General features: G+C 36.7%; 1 protein-coding gene across 3 annotated transcripts in view; it reads right to left on the bottom strand.

Moving 5' to 3' along the window:
• Positions 1 to 19,681, bottom strand: part of LOC106050387 (uncharacterized) — a 115,876-nt gene that overhangs the window by 38,910 nt on the left and 57,285 nt on the right. For all 3 annotated transcript variants that reach the window (XM_056004917.1, XM_056004919.1, XM_056004918.1), the window contains exons 2-3: positions 4,623 to 5,116; positions 128 to 280 (exon numbers count right to left, since the gene is read on the bottom strand). In XM_056004917.1, coding sequence (XP_055860892.1) covers positions 128 to 280; positions 4,623 to 4,917 — 448 coding nt within the window. In that variant the 5' untranslated portion in view covers positions 4,918 to 5,116. The remainder of the gene's footprint in view (positions 1 to 127; positions 281 to 4,622; positions 5,117 to 19,681) is intronic.

Below are 19,681 nucleotides of genomic sequence, written 5' to 3'. Positions count from 1 at the left end.
TTCATACGATACTAAAAAAGCGACATAATATAATAACAAATAAAAGGGAGACTATTCAAATCGAAAACCAAAGGATATTCAAGGGACATAACTAGTACAAATAAAAAAGAAATGCTACTGTACTCACCCATCTCATCAATGTTTTTACTCATGTTCAGAGATATCCCAATGAGTATAATACTGAACAAGAGGAGCAGGAAGGTGACCGCCCCCACCGCTCTGACCACTCGCTTCCTTTGACTGATTGTCCGGTCATCACTTAATGACTCGCCGTTGGCAACTGGAGAGGATGAAGAATTTATGCAAATTGTATTAACCGAATTAAATCAATAAAATTAGAAGTTCAAATTCTCAAATATATAGTTTCCAAAACTCAGGGATATGTAATATATTTTCAAAAAAGTACAATTTACTGTGTAGTTTTGAGATCAGAACTTTACATTAACAATATGTTATCATTTCTTATCTTATTTCCGTGCACATTTGTTAAAGTCTGAATATAACAACTACACCTAGCCTTAACATTGTTTTATCTTGTAAATATTTTTTTTATAAAGCTTATATTAACTCTGTCTGTCTGGGTGAATTCTCTTACACATTTTTTCTCCCAGTCCCCATTGTCAAATAAAGTTGAAACTTCGCACAATTTTATCATTATCGATGACAACACATGAATCAATTAAAAAAAAAATAAAATAATTAGAGTAATCTATTAGCGCTAATTTATTTTGTTTTATATTGAAAAAGGGGGAGATAAAACTTGCAATATTGAGAGATATGGCAGCATATGGTGCGCTCCCTTCTCTCAATGTGAGCTTTATTTTTAAAAAAGTATTTTTCAATAGAGAGAGAGAGAGAGAGAGAAAAGAAAGAAATAAAAAAATAAAGGAATAAAAAAGAGAAGGGACAAAAAGTAAGTGAGAGAAAGAAAGAAACAGGGAGAAAGGAAAAGAATGAAATGAAACGAGAGAGAGAGAGAGAGAGAGAGAGAGAGAGAGAGAGAAAGTAAACTGATAAATATAAGCTCGCTACTAAGGCTTAATACTTATATCTACTTCACCTTTAGCATGTGTCATTTATTATAACTTTTAAATGAACCAATCAAAAAAGAAGTGGCCCTGTGTCAGATTTAAAAGTTATTCTTCTGCTCAGTGAGCGCTACATCAGTCAGCTGTCGACATTGCCCATTACCCTTGCTGCCTTCAGTGTAGTGTCCGGTGGGTGTCCATCAAACTCCAGCTATTTCGGGCCTTGTCTATTTATTTTGGAGTGGAGTTATAGCCCTTGGTTAGCGAAATGTGATCTTTAACTTTTCAACTAAAATAAATACCATTCCTATAGATGTGTGTATTTCAAACATCTTAAAAATAAAAGCTCAGCATTAAGGGTTTAGAACTGCTGGACTAAATTGCAGCGCCCTGGGCTCGTGTAGCGCCCTGAAGTCGTGTAGCACCCTGGTCTTGTGTAGCGCCTGGTCTTGTGTAGCGGCCTAAAAGATTGCAGCTTTAAATCATGCTATTTTTAGATTCAAAACTCACCGACAGCCAAACCAACCCAACCCAACCCACCCCACAATGTGGCTTCATATAATTTGGATCATTCAGTTTATGATCATCCATCAGCTTTGTCAACATCACATATCTGATCTTAAATAGGTAAAAGACCGAACACATATGAAAGATGTAGGTCAAATGTTAAATTTGGTGACGTCGCGGGTTGTCTGCCATGCAATTCTTGAAACGCAACTCTTCAAAAAATAATTTCAGACATCTCTGACTTAAAAAAAAACAACCCAACTCTTAGTATTTCCCCCCACTCTCCCTTCAATGTGTTCAATACAGCAGAAGCTGTTGCTGTGACGCAATGAAACAATTAGACAATCTCAGCAGTGAGTTGATTAGAGAACAGATAAGCACGTGGCTTGCCAATAGATCAATGTCTGGAGGCCATGAACACACAGACATTTGGTGTTTTGGGGAATCTGCTTTACCCAGGGAAGGCAGAGAGGTCTATTTATAGATAGCAGTTGCGTACATCTGTACAGAGCCAGGTGCTAATTGAAAAAATGACTCTCAGTAAATTGTAGATGGTAACGATCTGTTAGCGTCATAAGGAGAAGAGAAATCAAAAAAAGAAACTGATTAACTGTATCTTCTTTCTTATTAAAGTAAACAGAACAACAGAACACTTCTTGGGAAAGGTAAAATATTTACACAGCGCAGCTCTTTAGAAAAGAAACAGAGTATCGGAGCACATCTCTTCAGGAAGGAAAAAGTACAACAGAACAACAGAACACATCTCTTCAGAAAAGAAACAGGACAACAGAACACGTCTCTTCAGAAAAGAAACAGGACAACAGAACACGTCTCTTCAGAAAAGAAACAGGACAACAGAACACGTCTCTTCAGAAAAGAAACAGGACAAAAGAACACGTCTCTTCAGAAAAGAAACAGGACAACAGAACACGTCTCTTCAGAAAAGAAACAGGACAACAGAACACATCTCTTCAGAAAAGAAACAGAACAACAGAACACATCTCTTCAGAAAAGAAACAGAACAACAGAACACATCTCTTCAGAAAAGAAACAGAACAACAGAACACATCTCTTCAGAAAAGAAACAGAACATCAGAACACATCTCTTCAGAAAAGAAACAGGACAAAAGTACACATCTCTTGAAAAAAAAAAGCAGAACAATAGAATGTGATTATTTCTGTTTATTTATTGCCTGATATTTCTTCTTATATTAACAATGGCACAAACTACCGAATCATCTTGCCGGAGATGTAAATAAACAACGTGACCACACACTGAAGAAACATCTGTGTTCATTTCTTTCTTCTTTATTAGACTTCATCAAACTAAACATAGGCGTAGACTTTCAATTCAATAACAACTTTGCTAAAATATCTTAACAATATACAACTTTTTACTAATACAACTTCAACTGATATAACTTATGACTTATCATTAAAACAACTTTAACGTGTGGACTTGCAACTCATTCCAACGCTAAGACAGTTATAATGCTAGGACCCCGACTAACTAGCTTTCCACTAGTTTATACTTTTCTAAACCGTATTTTCCAGAATCTTCTAAATATTTTATTAACTATGACCCTCTAGAAATTGACGTATGCTATTTTTTTATTCCTGACCTTTTTCTCTGATTGGATGATTATAATTAACGTGTGTTTGTTCTGTTGCTTCTTTGACCTGACCTCGGCTTCTAGAAACAGGTCGAATTAGGTCACAGTATCGATTCGTGACATAGAACACATCTCTTCAGAAAAGAAACAAAGAAACAGAAACACATCCCCTTTGAATGTGTTGCGTGCTTGAGGCATAGTTGATTCTTGTAGATATTGCAAGTTGAAATATTAAGAACAATATCTCGATGTGTAATGTTATTAGTAATGTAAAGATGCCAAATTGACTAATTGAAATAAATGAATTAATTAGATAAATTATGGCTTTTATATAGCGCTACATTCATGCTTAAAGTATGCTCAGAGCGTTTTGGTCCAATCTCATTTGTGGACCAGTGGGGGGAGTATCTAGAAGGTTTTTCCGTGCTGCCTTTAGGCGCTCAGTAACCACAGCTCTGCCCGAGTCGGGTGTCGAACCTCGAGCCCCCTTCATAAGAAGCCAAGCGAAGATCACTTAGCCTCTAGACCACGCTTCCCAGCATTCAGCATTCAAGACTTCAGAGGGATGAGGAAAATGTTGGAAACACTGAACGGTTCTTAACTAGTTGATTCTAAATGAACTGGTTGATTGTTAGGGCTTGTAAAGGTCATGCTGAGGAAATAATTCCACAAGGTTAAAAGTTCTTTTTAGAAGCGACATAATGAAACTGGTTAAAGGGGACATGTGGTCAGCTTGAAGGGAATTTCTCAAGGGAAACAACCATTGTACACAGTGGGTAAAATATGAGTTCTCGTCCTGTACGACGTCATCTATCAACAAGAAAAAACATAAAAAGTATTTACAAAAACAAACAAACAAAACAAAAAACCAACAAAGTTTAAATAAAGTGTAATTGTCTCCGTTTGGATCAGTCAATTAATTGAATTCGTTGTAGATCTAGACTAACCAGTAATGAATCTATGCGATTAGAAATTTTGTTTACCAATTGTTTTTGCTTAGCGGAATTTCTTTCTTATAGCTTTCTCAATACATAATGATCCTATCACTTGTCTGGACTAGTTGGGGAAAAGGGCGAGGGGGAGGGAGGAAGGAAGGGGGTATCTGTGTCAATGTTGCCGTAATCGCTTTTAAAATGCATTTTTAAAAAAGTTGCACGACTTGAAATCGACCTCAAGGGCTCAAGACTCATCAAGGACACTAATTCAACGCATACCACCACATCTGTCAAGTACAATTTCTTTCCCTTGTTCAATACCAAATTAAAAAAATCCATTACCATTAGTGAATTAACTAATAAGTGAAAAATAATAATTATTGGTGCAATCGTTTTCAAGTACAAGAAATAATTGTGAAAAATTTCAACTTTATCCGAGACTAGTGTATGGGAGAAATAACGTTTACAAACTTTTTATAAGACAGACAGACAGACAGACAGAGTTGATACAAGCTTTGCAAAAAAAAAAACAAGCTCACGTTTGAAAGGCACGAGCGAAGACTGGCACGGGATAGAGAACTCTTCATCCTCCTGCTCCACGTGACAGGACAGAATTTCAATATTGTCGTCCGTTGCGGTCGTCATAGTTTTGGCGGCAACGTCATCACTGCTCGCCTCGAACTCAGCGTCGGACAGGAGGGGGTACGAATGGGCTCGCAGCAGGAGACTCCCCTGAGAGCCCAGGCTTGGCTTCAGCAGGTCGCTGATGGAGTTCGCGAAGTGGAACAGCTCCGGGCAGCTCTTGATGGCGGCGAACTCTTCCAGTGTACGCATCTGGTGTTAAGTTATAAATGTGAGATCCTCCGCACAGGGGTTGAACTCGGGTACTCTAGAGTGTTCTGGAGCGGGTGACATGTTTAGAACATGCCTGGATGGTCACACTAAGTATTTGTAATCCACTGGTCACTGTCGGCATCTAATTTTTTTTCCTTTTACCCAACACGATCCGCATTGTTTGTAGTTTGAGTTAGAGCTGAAGAGTAAAGAAAAAGAAAAATATTCATATAAATGTTTACTAGAAAAAAAATATAAATAATTCTTTTTTAAAAACAAATCTTATTATATGGAAACGGTGGACATGTAGTAGAATAAACACACCACTATATCTCACAAAACCTTAAAATTTCTCAATGCTGCAAGATTTATCTCCATTTTCGTAGAAAACAAAATTAATTAATAACCTCTAATTAATTAACTTATTGATTTTTTTTTATTGATTCATGTGTTGTCATCGAAAATCAATAATTAGGCTAAGCTTCAGCTTGAACCGTGACTGGAAGGTGGGAGAATCAACAAGATTTGTACCAGACAGACAAACTGAGCTGATAGATGCGTTGTAAAAATATGATTATGTAAAGATGTATGTACCAATTATAAACCGATATTGCAAAGATTAAAGTTAAAAAAAGTTGATGATGTAAAATAGGGCGAAGCTATTTAGCCCAAAACTACTATATGAAATTCTATTTGACTTCATTACACCAAGCAGTTATAGGGATTTAATTGACTTCATTACATTGATAAACTATTGCATAAATAAATAATTAACAAAGATGTTTGTGTTGCTATTTTATATTGATTTAGTTGCAGGTATAAAATATTTTTTAAAAATTGTTGTGTAATTTCATAATTCCAAAAAATAAAAATAAATTCAAAATGTGCTTTGGTTTTGAGTTCAAACAAAATGTTAACACATTTATAACATCTTTTTAAAAAATCACAATGTAACTCTAAACAACATTCCATTACAGAAGAACATATTTAAATACCCACTGTTGATAAATCCTATCTCTCGATGCCTCAAACGGAATGACATCGTCTCAACTGAATATGATAACAGGCAGGTTAAATAGAACAACTCTCTACAAACATGTAGATGTACCTCCGAATATCTCAAGGATTGGTTTCAAACTATTCCTTTGATATGGAATCACTGGAACTTTTGGAGGGAACCTGCAGACACAACACGTGTAGTCTCCCCCTCTCTCTCTCTCCCTCTCTGACGTCACAAGCGGACTGTTTCTGATAGAATCAGCCGAAACTAAGCCTCGTTTTATAGAACCAGGATTGAAAGTAAATAAAATATTTTATTAGCCAAATTTAGAGATGTCGCCTAAAAACTAGGAAGTCGCCATTAGCTAAATTTTGAAGGCTACCATATATTCAGTAAATATGTGACCTATTAATGCTACTTAAAAAAAAATTTAAATCCAATAGCTGTTCTTTGGACTGGGCATCGAAGCACATAGTCTGTGTACCATTTTAACCAAACCATGGCTGGCCCTAACAATTTCGGGGCTTATGCGAAATAGATTGCGCGAGGGCCCAGTCAGGATAGGGATAAGGATAATAAGTGAAAAAAAGAGATTTTGATTTAGAAAATAAAGTTCGTCTTTGCATTAAATTTTATTAAATGAAAGCTGACAATGCCGTTTTTTTAAATTGCTCGTAGTATTGGCATTTACTATATTGAATGACATCCCAAAATGACAATTTTGACGATTTTAAGGAGATTTTTTAAAATTAGTTTTCTGAAATTTTTAATAATTTCAGATTTCCAGGATCTCATGGAAAATAAGTTATAATGGTTTAATTCAATAATTTACTTCTAGATCTAGCGATGGGCCTAGTAAAGTGCGGGGTCATTGCAGTCGCATAGCTTGCAGTGGGCTTAGGCCGGCCCTGAAACAAATGCTTTGCAAATTTCAGATTGCATTCGTTTCGAAAACGGCGATGGTTTAGGGATTTAGGCTAATACTTACAAAACCTAACAATAGAAAATATTTCGTTCAAAACTATTTTTTTTAATAAAGATATTCCTTAATTGAAAGTTTGTTCCGAACGAGTGCACAAATAAAAAAAAAAAGTAAACGTTGATAAGCTATGTTCTTTTAAAGTTAGTATTAAATGTGCTCAAAGGAGTGATGCATAATCAAATTGTCTATGCACTTCCGTTTCTAGTTTTTTCGTAGTTATCAACATCGAAGTTTCATTGAGCGACCTTGACATTGTTTAGTTTATCGTGAAAATCTCCAACCGTGTTCAATAACACATTACACATCCAAGTTATAAACACAAGGTCAATGTTAGACTCTACATTTCCATCGTCTGGTGACGACTTTAAGATAAAAAATCATTAAGTCTTTCTGATTGCATCCATCCATCCCAGTGGCGCTACAGCCCATGTAGGGCTCTGGCCTGCTTCAACACATCCTTCCATTCAGATCTCTCCTGGGCCTTTCATCCCCATGCCCAAACCCCCAAGCTGTTGCAGATCTGCCTCCACATCATCAATCCATCGCATTCGGGGTCTGCCTATGGGTCGCCTGCCTTTTGGTTTTCTGTCCGTATACAATTTTCGCTCCTCTGTTCTCTGACATTCTTTCAAGGTGACCTGCCCAACGTAGTCTGTTCTTTTTTTATTTCGGTCACTATCGGTGGGTTTTCATACAATTGATATATCTCATGATTAGTGCGTGTCCTCCACCCTGTTTCATCTTGTATAGCACCATAGATTTTACTAAGAATTTTTCGTTCCCAAGTATTTAGTATATTTTCAGTTGTTCTGATTGCTTCTCTGACATTTAAAACCGCCAAGTAGTTTTCTGTATTTCTTTTTCTATAAACAGGGGCGTAGCTAGGAATTTTCCATCGTTTGGGGGCCCGAGGGGCTTGATCTCTTTGGGGGCCCTGCATTTTGCGTAATATTTAATTTTTAATGTTAAAAAAACACCCATTATGGGCCCTACTCAAGTGGGGGCCGGGGGGGGGGATTTTTAAATTCTCCCCCCTCCTTCCCCCAACCTTAGCTACGCCACTGTCTACAAACACATTGAACGCAATATCAATTTATTTACTTATTAATTTGAAGTTTTATAGATTTTGTCTAACTGTACATTTGAACAATGTCAATTATTTCAAAATATTATTAATTTGTAAAAAAAATATCAGCGCAATTAGAGGCAATAATAATAATTTTTGTCTTAGTAAGAAAATTAAACATCAAATTTAATGCATTATTTAATATTATAAGCAATACATGTCCTATTCGATATATGTCCTATACAAAACGTGTACAATATAAAGCATGCCCTATTCAATAGATGTCCTAATCAATACATGTCCTATACAATACATGACCTATACAATAAATGTCCTATTCTATATATGTCATATATGATAAAAGTCCTATTCAATATATGTCTTATACGATACATGTCCTATATGACAAATGTCCTATTCAATATATGTCCTTTACGATACATGTCCTATATGATAAATGTCCTATTCAATACTTGTCTCAGCAAAACTGTTTGTTTAAAAAAAAAATTTTTGATATTCCTCCGAATGGAACATTATTTTATCCTAACCAAAATCTTATAACGGCGAGGGGGGGGGGGCGAGGGCGGGTTTCGAACCCGGGACCATCGAGTCAGTGATAGAGACGACAGTCCAGAACGCAAACAACACAACTAGGCAGATCTTTAATTCCTCCAAAACATAACATATACTATCTGTATTTGCATAGTGCATCCGTTTGAAATGTAGGCCTTTAAAAACAGGAATGAAATTTCAAGACAAGTTTGACACAACATGAATAATATTGACTTAACAACCAAAACAATTCTCAAAATTGCGCTATTTGTCAACATTTGTTTCTCGTGTTCTTTGTTTTCTTGAGCCGGGTATCAGCCTAAACTGCAGTGTTTCCCAAACTTTTGACCTATGTGTACCCTTTTAATATTTTCGTATTGCTGAGTACCCCTCACCAAACCCGCACTGTAATTTATTAACAGAACTTAATAATTAGGTATTTTTTAAAAATCTGCATAGTTAATGAGGTGCAACGCGTACCCCCTCCAAAGTCTTCCCGTTTTCCTTGGGGTACGCCTACCCCACTTTGGGAAACACTGACCTAAAGAAACGAACTAAGGAATTTTAAAAAAAAAGAATTTTCAGTTTGAAATTGGATGACAAAATATTGAGACGGAAATTCATTTTCCTCCAGGCGTTATTCAAGTTATTTGTTCTCTTTGAATGGCTGGAAGGACCTGGTCCTGTTTACATCAGGCTGGTTTTAACGCTTGCAAGAGGTGTGTCGTTGTGTGAGTGGGTGGTGCCGAGTATGAGGCAAGGTTTTAAACTCTAAACTCTAAAGAATGCTGCATACACGAGTTTGAAAAAAAATAAACTGGGTGAGGAAAAAGAAGGTTAGAATTGTGTTGTTTGGCGTCTATTTTTCTGGGTTATTGTTGACGTTTTATGGGTCAGCGAGTGCTTTATCCAGGTCTGTGGCGATGTTTAGTAGGTCAAGAAATGTGTGTACACTAGTTGACCTCGGGAGAAGAAGAGAGGACAGGCTGGACACAGGCAGGATGTTATTTTCTTGGATTGAATGATTTAGGCATAGATGGATGGACACACTTGACTTCTAATTATGTTCAAGTATACTTAGTGAAACGATGATCATCTACACGTTAATGTGTAATTTGAAAGTTACGTAACAGAGAGAGATAGAGAGGGAGAGAGAGAGAGAGAGGGAGAGAGAGAGAGAGAGAGGGAGAGAAAAAATGAAGAAGAGAAAGAGAGAGAGAGAGGGAGGGAGAGAAAGAAAGAAGCAGAGAGACCGAGAGTGAGAGAGAAACAGTGAGTGAAAGAGAGAGATAGAAAGGGAGAGAGAGAGAAAGAGAAAAGCAGAGAAAGACAGAGGGAGAGTGAAACAGTGAGTGAAAGAGAGAGAGAAAGAGAGAGAGAGAGAGAGAAAGAGAAAGAGAGAGGGAGAGAAACAGAGAAGCAGAGAAAGACTGAGAGGGAGAGAGAAACAGTGAGTGAAAGAGAGAGAGAGAGAGAAAGAGAGGCAGAGAAAGATGGAGAGGGAGAGAGAAACAGTGAGTGAAAGAGAAAGAGAGAGGGAGAGAAAGAGAGAAGCAGAGAAAGACCGAGAGAGAGAGAAACAGTGAGTGAAAGAGAGAGAGAGAGTGAAAAAGAGAGAGAAAGAGCGAGAGTGAAAGAGGAAGAGAGAAAGAGATAGAAAGAAGAGAGAGACAGAAGAGAGAGACCCACACAGAAGAGATACACAGAGAGATAGAAAGAGTTATAGAGAGTAGAGACAGAACGCAGCTTAAACATAATTCAATGTTGTTTATCTCCACAGCGTTCAGAAGAAAGGATTTAAGCCTCTTAATCCTAAATACAAATCGAGTTGGAAAATGTTTAAAAACAACTGGGTCTCCAGAACGCTCATTTCCCTCACACACCCCTCAAACACCCTCACAACCCTCTCACACCTGTAATAAAATGCTTTTTGTATTGTAAGTAATTATAGCATGCTGATTGAATTTCATTTTGGGCTAGAACTCATTTTCATAATATAAATATTTGCGATCACACCAAATAAAAAGGAAAAGTAAATTAAGTTGAAATGCGATGCTTTAAATTAATTGACACATTCAACCTGCTCCACACATTGCTATTTTAGTTTGAAACTCTGTGGTAGCAGTATGGAATAATCAAGGACGTTAGGAGCAGCTAGGTTCAGAATAAAATACATCAATAAATAGTAGGTTTAGTTTAAATTATTTAAAACTTGAACAAATTATTTACATTTTTGATGGGGTCAGTCGAGTACGGCGCCAGTATATTTGATTTAATGGTAACCATTAATATAATATATAACTTTATTTCGATTTATCGATTGATCTGGAGAGGTTGATCATTAAACAGATCAATATGTATTTATATGTACTTTAAACAAATTGATTTTTAGCGGCCCCTGGAAAACCATGAAGGTAAGAGTTGAATAGAGATATTGTAAACAAAAAATCAACAAAACAAGTAATGTATGATTTAAAAAAACAACAAAACATTCCAACTTTATGAAGTTGATGATGGTCTGAGATTACTCATTTTGTTAATTTTCTGTAATGCTTCACAAAGGCAAGGAGTCTTTCGAGTGAATTTTTCAATCAATAATCTAGAATCTAGACCTAGTCAAGTATTTTACATCTGTAGATTTCAAAACATTCTTGAAACTTAAAAGACAGTGTGCAAAATGTTCACCTACGTCTTATGAACGTATTCTACTCATTGAACACAAAGAAACATTGAAGTCGAGTGCGGGAATTCCCGCTGAAGCCGTGTGCAACCTTTTTTTTTTTCATTGATGAACAGACGTAAGCCAAATTTAAATTTATGATTAAATAAATCGGAAAAAAAAAATATAACGGTCGAACCAGAGTTTTCACTATGTGGCCAATTAGCTAGTATTTTTTCCCCAAAGATGTATATGTATAAACTTGTCAAATTTCTAGGAAAATCGTTAGAGCCGTTTACAAAATACCCGTCCAGTTTCCACCCCTGAAAAGTTTGCAAGCCAAAAGTAGGAATCGTTATAAAAACAATGATTCTACGTTTCCACTATTTCTCCATTAACATCAGTGTTTATCAATGCTTATCATTAATATTAGCAATTTTTAGCGTTGTGTACCCCTAACACTAGCTAGAGGTAACATGCTGTACGCTAAAAAGGATGCTTGAAAAATCCAAACTTAAACTATAAACCTTATATATATATATATATATATATACAAATACACACATTGATTTTGAAAGATGATGCCAGTGGGAACAGAGGTGTGTGTCCAGACATTGGTCACTTCACCCCGTCAAACGGAAGACAGATACACCCCTGCTTTTCAGCTACTTTAAATCTTCGAAAATACCCCCCCCCCCCCAATCTTCAGTCAGTGAGTCTCAATTAAGTCTATCGAATAAAGAAGCATGTCAACTCAACAGACAGCGAACTGAAACTAACCGCTGTTGTGTTAATGTCTACGTGCCTCGGTGTGTCTCTTGTGTGTCTCTGTGTGCGTTTCTGGTTTCTCTCTCGGTGTGTCTATTGTGTTTCTATGTGTGCCTCTGTGTGTCTGTGTGTGTCTCTGTGTGTCTTGCCCCCCCTTTTTTTGTGTACAAAACTGGATTAAGAAATTATTTTTTATTCAGATTGTTAGAACTAAAGATCATCTAAAATGTTTTACATGTTTCGGATGTTCCTTATGAGTTGAAGATAATTACTTCCTAGTACAAACCTCCCGCAGGACGACGGGGGATGGGAGCGGGCAGGGTTTGAACCCGGGACCATCGATAAATCTGAACGACAGTCCAGCGCGCAAACCGCACGACCAGGCAGCCATCCGAAAATCTAATCTCATCTTATCTTATCTATTACAGACAATACTTCAAAAAAGAAGATAATTACGTCCAACGCATTGTATGTGTCAATCTAGTCATGCATGTTAATCAATGACTTAAGTCTTAAACTCTTCTAAATTGTTGGTTTTCCTGACTGATTCAATTCTATAATGACACTAAGGAAGAAGGAGCACTTGAATGAATTTGTTCTATCGTATGGAATAAGAAATGTGCCTCTATCTATGTGTCTTTCTGAGTATTTCTGTAGGTTTGTTTGTCTATTTGTAAATTATGGTTTAGTGCTTTATGTATTATAGTTACTTTATTTGTTATTCTTTTGTCCTAAGGTGTCTCTAAGTTTAGTCATTTTACTAATGGTGTTAAAATCTTTTTAGCGGGTAAAGTGCGAATTCCCAGAATCCATGTTAACTGTCATTCTCCCTATTCATTTAGAACTCAGCTTAAAAGGAAGTTGGATGGCTGCCTGGTCGTGTGGTTTGCGCGCTGGACTGTCGTTTGGATTTATCGATGGTCCCGGGTTCAAACCCTGCCAGCTCCCATCCCCCGTCGTCCTGCGGGAGGTTTGGCCTAGGAAGTAAACTATCTTCAACTCTGAAGGAACATCCGAAACATGTAAAACATTTTACAAACAAAACAAGTTGGTCTCGTTGACCTTGCTTTATGTTAATGAAGTAGACTAGGCCAATAGGCTAATGAACCGATTGGGAATCCCCGGAGCTATTTATACACTCCCCGTGCATAGAATTCCTTGCGAGATTCCTTTAAACATTGTTTTCAATCTGTCTGCCATTCCCTTTATTTTCTGATTGCATTTGCTTTTTTTTTCTTTCTTTCCATTTAAGACGCAGACACTTATCACGGCCCTCGGGGCATGTTTACATTGCAGAGATGTATTTAGGAACGTAAAGGGGAGTCTACTGGGATATTAACATCCTGTTGAATCATCAAATTCACTCCCCTTGCGTATGTCCAGTAGACATCAACTCTACTGATCTTGAACTTACGCCTTATGTTGATTACACGTTTAAATCTTTTAAATCCATAAATATATATTTAAAAAAAAAAATAGAATTGCACCTGTGAGAACGAAGCATTGATTGTATTTGGTTTTAATTTTTTAAATGTGTTGTTGTTTAAATAATGTATTTCTTTGACCACCTTTTATATAAAGGATGACTACATCAGACGATGTTATGAGCAACCAAAATATCAGGCAGATGCACATTGTATGCCCCACCTTTTGTATGTATATAAATTCCATGATTCCTAAAAGTTTGCGATTCAAGCTTTCGCTTTGTTTCACGCCATTCCATAACAGAGTAGCGTTTACAAGAATCATTATTCATTGTATTATACACCAAAAGTCAAACCAAAACAAGGTATATATATATCTAGGTGTTATAATAAATGCAAATTCAAACATAAGTGTCATGTAATCGCAATTAAAACAATGAAACAAAGCATTAGGGTTTATTAAAAGAAATTTTTATAACTCAAATAAGAACATAAAACTAAAATGTTATTTAACCTTGGTTAGGCCAATAATAGAATATGCATCCTCTGTTTGGGACCCCTCAACTGAAGAAAACATCAAGAAACTGGAACAGACACAAAATAGAGCAGTGAGATTCATGATAGATAAACGAATATTCACATTTGACTAGAGTGACACCTTAAGTAAAATCACTAAATTTACAAAGCCTTCAGGATAGAAGACTTAACAGGAAAGTAGCAATTATACAAAAAAACACTGAACTTTAATCTTCAAATACAAAAAACAAAATCTAACAAAATACTCAGAAAGACACAAAGATAAAGGCATGATCCTCGTTCCATATACTAGGACAAATTTGAACAAATGCTCCTTTTTCCCTAGTGCTATTAGAGCATGAAATGGGTTGCCTGAGCTAGCCAGGAAAACCAATGACTTGGCAGAATTTAAGTCATTGGTTAATATGCAAGATTAAATGCATGACGCGTAGGACGTAATCATCTTCTTTTTTTAAGTAACGTCTGTATTATATAAGATAAGATAAGATAAGATAGAAAGAGACCAGAAAGAGACTAGAAAGAGACCAGAAAGAGACTAGAAAGAGACCAGAAAGAAACTAGAAAGAGACCAGAAAGAGACTAGAAAGAGACTAGAAAGAGACTAGAAAGAGACTAGAAAGAGACCAGAAAGAGACTAGAAAGAGACTAGAAAGAGACTAGAAAGAGACCAGAAAGAGACCAGAAAGAGACTAGAAAGAGACTAGAAAGAGACCAGAAAGAGACCAGAAAGTAACTAGAAAGAGACTAGAAATAGACTAGAAAGAGACTAGAAAGTGACCAGAAAGAGACTAGAAAGAGACCAGAAAGAGACTAGAAAGAGACCAGAAAGAGACTAGAAAGAGACCAGAAAGAGACTAGAAAGAGACTAGAAAGAGACCAGAAAGAGACTAGAAAGAGACTAGTAAGAGACCAGAAAGAGACCAGAAAGAGACTAGAAAGAGACCAGAAAGAGACTAGAAAAAGACCAGAAAGAGACTAGAAAGAGACCAGAAAGAGACTAGAAAGAGACTAGAAAGAGACCAGAAAGAGACTAGAAAGAGACTAGAAAGAGACCAGAAAGAGACTAGAAAGAGACTAGAAAGAGACTAGAAAGAGACCAGAAAGAGACTAGAAAGAGACCAGAAAGAGACTAGAAAGAGACTAGAAAGAGACTAGAAAGAGACTAGAAAGAGACTAGAAAGAGACCAGAAAGAGACTAGAAAGAGACCAGAAAGAGACTAGAAAGAGACCAGAAAGAGACTAGAAAGAGACTAGAAAGAGACCAGAAAGAGACTAGAAAGAGACCAGAAAGAGACTAGAAAGAGACTAGTAAGAGACCAGAAAGAGACCAGAAATAGACTACAAAGAGACCAGAAAGAGACTAGAAAGAGACCAGAAAGAGACTAGAAAAAGACCAGAAAGAGACTAGAAAGAGACCAGAAAGAGACTAGAAAAAGACCAGAAAGAGACTAGAAAGAGACCAGAAAGAGACTAGAAAGAGACTAGAAAGAGACCAGAAAGAGACTAGAAAGAGACTAGAAAGAGACCAGAAAGAGACTAGAAAGAGACTAGAAAGAGACTAGAAAGAGACCAGAAAGAGACTAGAAAGAGACCAGAAAGAGACTAGAAAGAGACTAGAAAGAGACTAGAAAGAGACCAGAAAGAGACCAGAAAGAGACTAGAAAGAGACCAGACTTACAAGAGTTGATTGCGCCAATGATAGAACTATTTGTATCAAATAATCTCGGGCGGGTGTAAAGGCGAACGCTAGAACAGCCAAACACATCTGGATATCAAGAAGCTGAGGATTACAATCAAATAAAGAACTATGTGGGTATGTGAGAGTGTGTGTGTGTGTGTGTGTTTATTCCTGTGTCCAAACTCCAGATTTGTAATGTCAACAAAGGGCCGTAACAAATGTGCTGTGTAATTGTTCTGATCAAGATATGGGTAAAAATAAAACCGTTATTCTCGATGTACCTGAGTTTTATCTGCAAGTCTTTATATCAAGTTAGCAGTCTCCAAACAGAAAATCTCTCTTATGGAAACTGTCAGTCTTTGTTAACTCTCGCATTCTTCTCTCTATCTTTCTTTCTCTCTCATTCGTTTTCTATTTCCTTCTTTCTCTCTCTCTCTCTCTTTCTCTCTCTTTTTCTCTTTATTTCTCTCTATTTCTCCTTCTCTTTCTTTCTCTCTCTTTCTCTCGTTCTTTCTTTCTCTCGTTCTTTCTTTTTCTCTCTCTTTCTCTCGTTCTTTCTTTCTCTCTCTTTCTCTCGTTCTTTCTTTCTCTCTCTCTTTCTTTCTCTCTTTCTTTTTCTCTCTCTTTCTCTCGTTATTTATTTCTCTCTCTCTTTCTTTCTCTCTTTTTCTCTCGTTCTTTCTTTCTCTCTCTTTCTCTCGTTCTTTTTTCTTTCTCTCTTTCTTTCTTTTTCTCTTCCGTGGTCTACTAAATACTCTGAATGTGCGAAGTGTCACATTCGGGAAAGACTGATCTCTATTTGTCGGCGCTTAAGTATAATAGCTGATAAATTCTTGGAACCGACACAGCATTCGATACTCTATGTAGGTTTGTTTTAAGACTTGAGCCTTATACAAGTTCTCGTCATAAACTTTCAAACAGGCTAGCTGCCCTCCATCCGCCCCTCCCCCGGCGCCCAACGGTTGCAACGATTTCATGGATCGGGGCATCGGGAGTTATACACAAAATAGAATCAACCTGTGGTCAGTTGAGATTGATATGATATTGCCACGTCACAGGTCAGTGGTCAGGCCTACTGCGGCGATTGGTCTCAATAGATTTGCACACAAGCTCAATTCGACTGATCGAAAAGAAACTCATCTTATCTTATCTTATCTTATTTTATTTTATCTTATCTTATAGAGACGTTACTTCGAAAAAAGAGATAATTTCGTCCTACGCATTTAATGTGCCATTCCATTCAAGTAAGATTTTACCTAAAGTAGGGGAAAACAAGGAAAGCAAACATAAGTTCTTTTATTTCTTTTTTTTTAACAAATCTTAAATCAACTCACTCTGTCTGTCTGTCTGTCTGTCTGTCTGTCTCGGATCAATTTGAAACTTAACACAATTATTTGTGGTACCTAACAAAACATGCAAACAATAAAAAGAATTACTATTTAGTCAATAAATTACTAGTAATTAATTATTTTGGTTGATACCAAAAAGGGAAATAAATCCTTCAGTATTAAAAGATATGGCTAAATATAAGGGGTTTTGTACCTTAAAATAAAAAAATTTCATCAATTACAGACAGCGGGCCACTTTTAAATTTTAATCGTTAGAAATTCACAAGGCCTATTTCTTTCATAGATCTAACTAGTGTCAAAATATTTAGTGCTGAAATTTGACGAGGTCATATCTTAGAATAGTGGTCAATTATAATAGTGGTCAATTAGAATAGTTGTTGATTGGAATATTGGTCAATCAATTTAAAAAAGTGGTCGATTGGAATAGTGGTCAATTGGAATAAAGGTCAATTAGAATAGTGGTCAATTAGTATAGTGCTCAATTGGAATAGTGGTTAATTAGAATAGTTGTTGATTGGAATAGTGGTCAATCAATTTAAAATAATGGTCGATTTCAATAGTGATCGATTGGAATAGTGGTCAATTAGAATAGTGGTCAATTAGTATAGTGGTCAATTAGTATAGTGGTCAATCAGTATAGTGGTCAATTGGAATAGTGGTCAATTGGAACAGTGGTCAATTAGAATAGTGGTCAATTGGAACAGTGGTAAATTGGAATAGTGGTCAATTAGAATAGTGGTCAATTAGTATAGTGGTCAATTAGTATAGTGGTCAATTGGAATAGTGGTCAATTGGAACAGTGGTCAATTAGAATAGTGGTCAATTGGAACAGTGGTCAATTGGAATAGTGGTCAATTAGAAGAGTGGTCAATTAGAAGAGTGATCAATTAGAAGAGTGGTCAATCATTCAGTCTTTTAAGAATGAAATCCATTTATTACTTTGTATTTCTTGTTTAAAAAAAAATATTACGAGTTGTCCTTTATCACATCTAATCGGAACCCTGTGCTGCTCGAGCCGTGTTCTCACGGCGAGGTTTATAAACATTTCGTTGAGAAATCAAGCTCGTCGTTTAGGATGCTATTAATAGCCTTCTTACGTCACACTCACACACTCTAACCACCCCGTGTTCACCCCCGACCCCCAACTAGATTCTTAGATCTATGCCGTAAGTGGAACTGACTTGATCCCCCGTGTATTTGAATCAATGGCAACACTTCGCTCGATTCGGAGGCTTAATAACTAAGAAAGAGCAGTTTGTGTACATTGATAAATACTGATAATTTATCAGATTAGCTCACATTCTAAGACCTTATTTCCACCCCTCATTCCCGCCACAGAGTGTATTCTTTTATACTTTTGATTTTCTATAATATGCACACTAATATATACCTCTCCTGTATTACCAAATTAGTGAATAAATATATCTTATACCTGAACATTTTTTAGCAACTTGCACATATCACAAAATAAGTTTTAGACTCGTTGACTTGATATGCCAGTGTGTCTAGTTTTGCTTCAATAAACATCTAACGGACCTAATTTATTTCACATTAACATTTGTCGATGAGGGAAATGTGTGAAGAAACTCTGCCAGGTAGCATCATTAGTAGTTCGGTGGTTAGAGAAGCCAAAAATCTAATTTTAAAAGAAAGAGTTTTGAAATGGCGTCAAATTAGAATTGTTAAAATATATCCAAAGAAACAAGCTACCCATTTTGCTTTATAATTATGTTTTCTTGGTTATAGACTTATTTTTAAATATTTATTTTCTTATTTTCTTTGTTTTTAGAACTTAGATTTTTATTTTTTTGTTGTCCAGTGATTTGCTTTGAACAGTTCGGAAGAGACACAATTGGAAAAAAAAAAAAAAAAAAAGAGAATAGTTGAATTCCTAAAAGAGGGGTCGATTGTCTGAAGAAAGGTCAACAGTGGCACCAGGAGACAGTTAAGTGACTTCTCCATGGCTTTGATTCCTCTTCTAACGGATCGTTACGCTGTAGACTAATGACAGTGAACAGGCAGCCCGGACATTAAAAATGGATTTTTGTCTTCTAGAACTTAGGTGGACAGAGGATTGTGGCCATGGTAAATAACTTATGAGGGCGGAGTCGTGGAGTATTAATAGAAGATTAAGTTTAGGAAAAATAATTGGCTAATATACTTAGATGCAAGAGGGTAAGGCTGGCAGGGTAAGGACAGACAGAAAGAGAAAGAAATAGAGAAAGAATAAGGAGGAGAGAGAGGGGGGAGAGGTGGGGGAGAAGATGAGAAAGAATAAGAGAGAAAGAGGAAGAGATAGGGGAGAGAAGGAGAAAGAGAATGAAAGAGAGAGACAGGAGGCGATAGAAGGAGAGAGAGAAAGAATAATAGAGAGAGAGAGTGATAGAGGGAAAGAGAGAGGAGGCGAGAGAGAGAAGAGAAAGAGAATGGAAGAGAGAGACAGGAGGCGATAGAAGGAGAGAGAGAAAGAATAAGAGAGAGAGAGAGAGAGAGAGTGATAGAGGGAAAGAGAGAGGAGGAGAGAGAGAGAAGGAGAAAGAGAATGGAAGAGAGAGACAGGAGGCGATAGAAGGAGAGAGAGAGAAAGAATAAGAGAGAGAGAGAGAGAGAGAGAGAGAGAGGGAAAGAGAGAGGAGGCGAGAGAGAAGGAGAGAGAGAATGAAAAAATAAGAGAGAGAGAGAACGAGAGAGAGAGGAAAGAGAGAGAGAGGGAGGGAGGGAAAGAGAGAGAGAGGAAGGGAGGGAAAGA

Source organism: Biomphalaria glabrata, chromosome 11, assembly GCF_947242115.1.
Source record: "Biomphalaria glabrata chromosome 11, xgBioGlab47.1, whole genome shotgun sequence".
Taxonomy (NCBI): Eukaryota; Metazoa; Mollusca; class Gastropoda; family Planorbidae; genus Biomphalaria; species Biomphalaria glabrata.
This window is presented reverse-complemented; position numbering and strand designations above follow the sequence as displayed.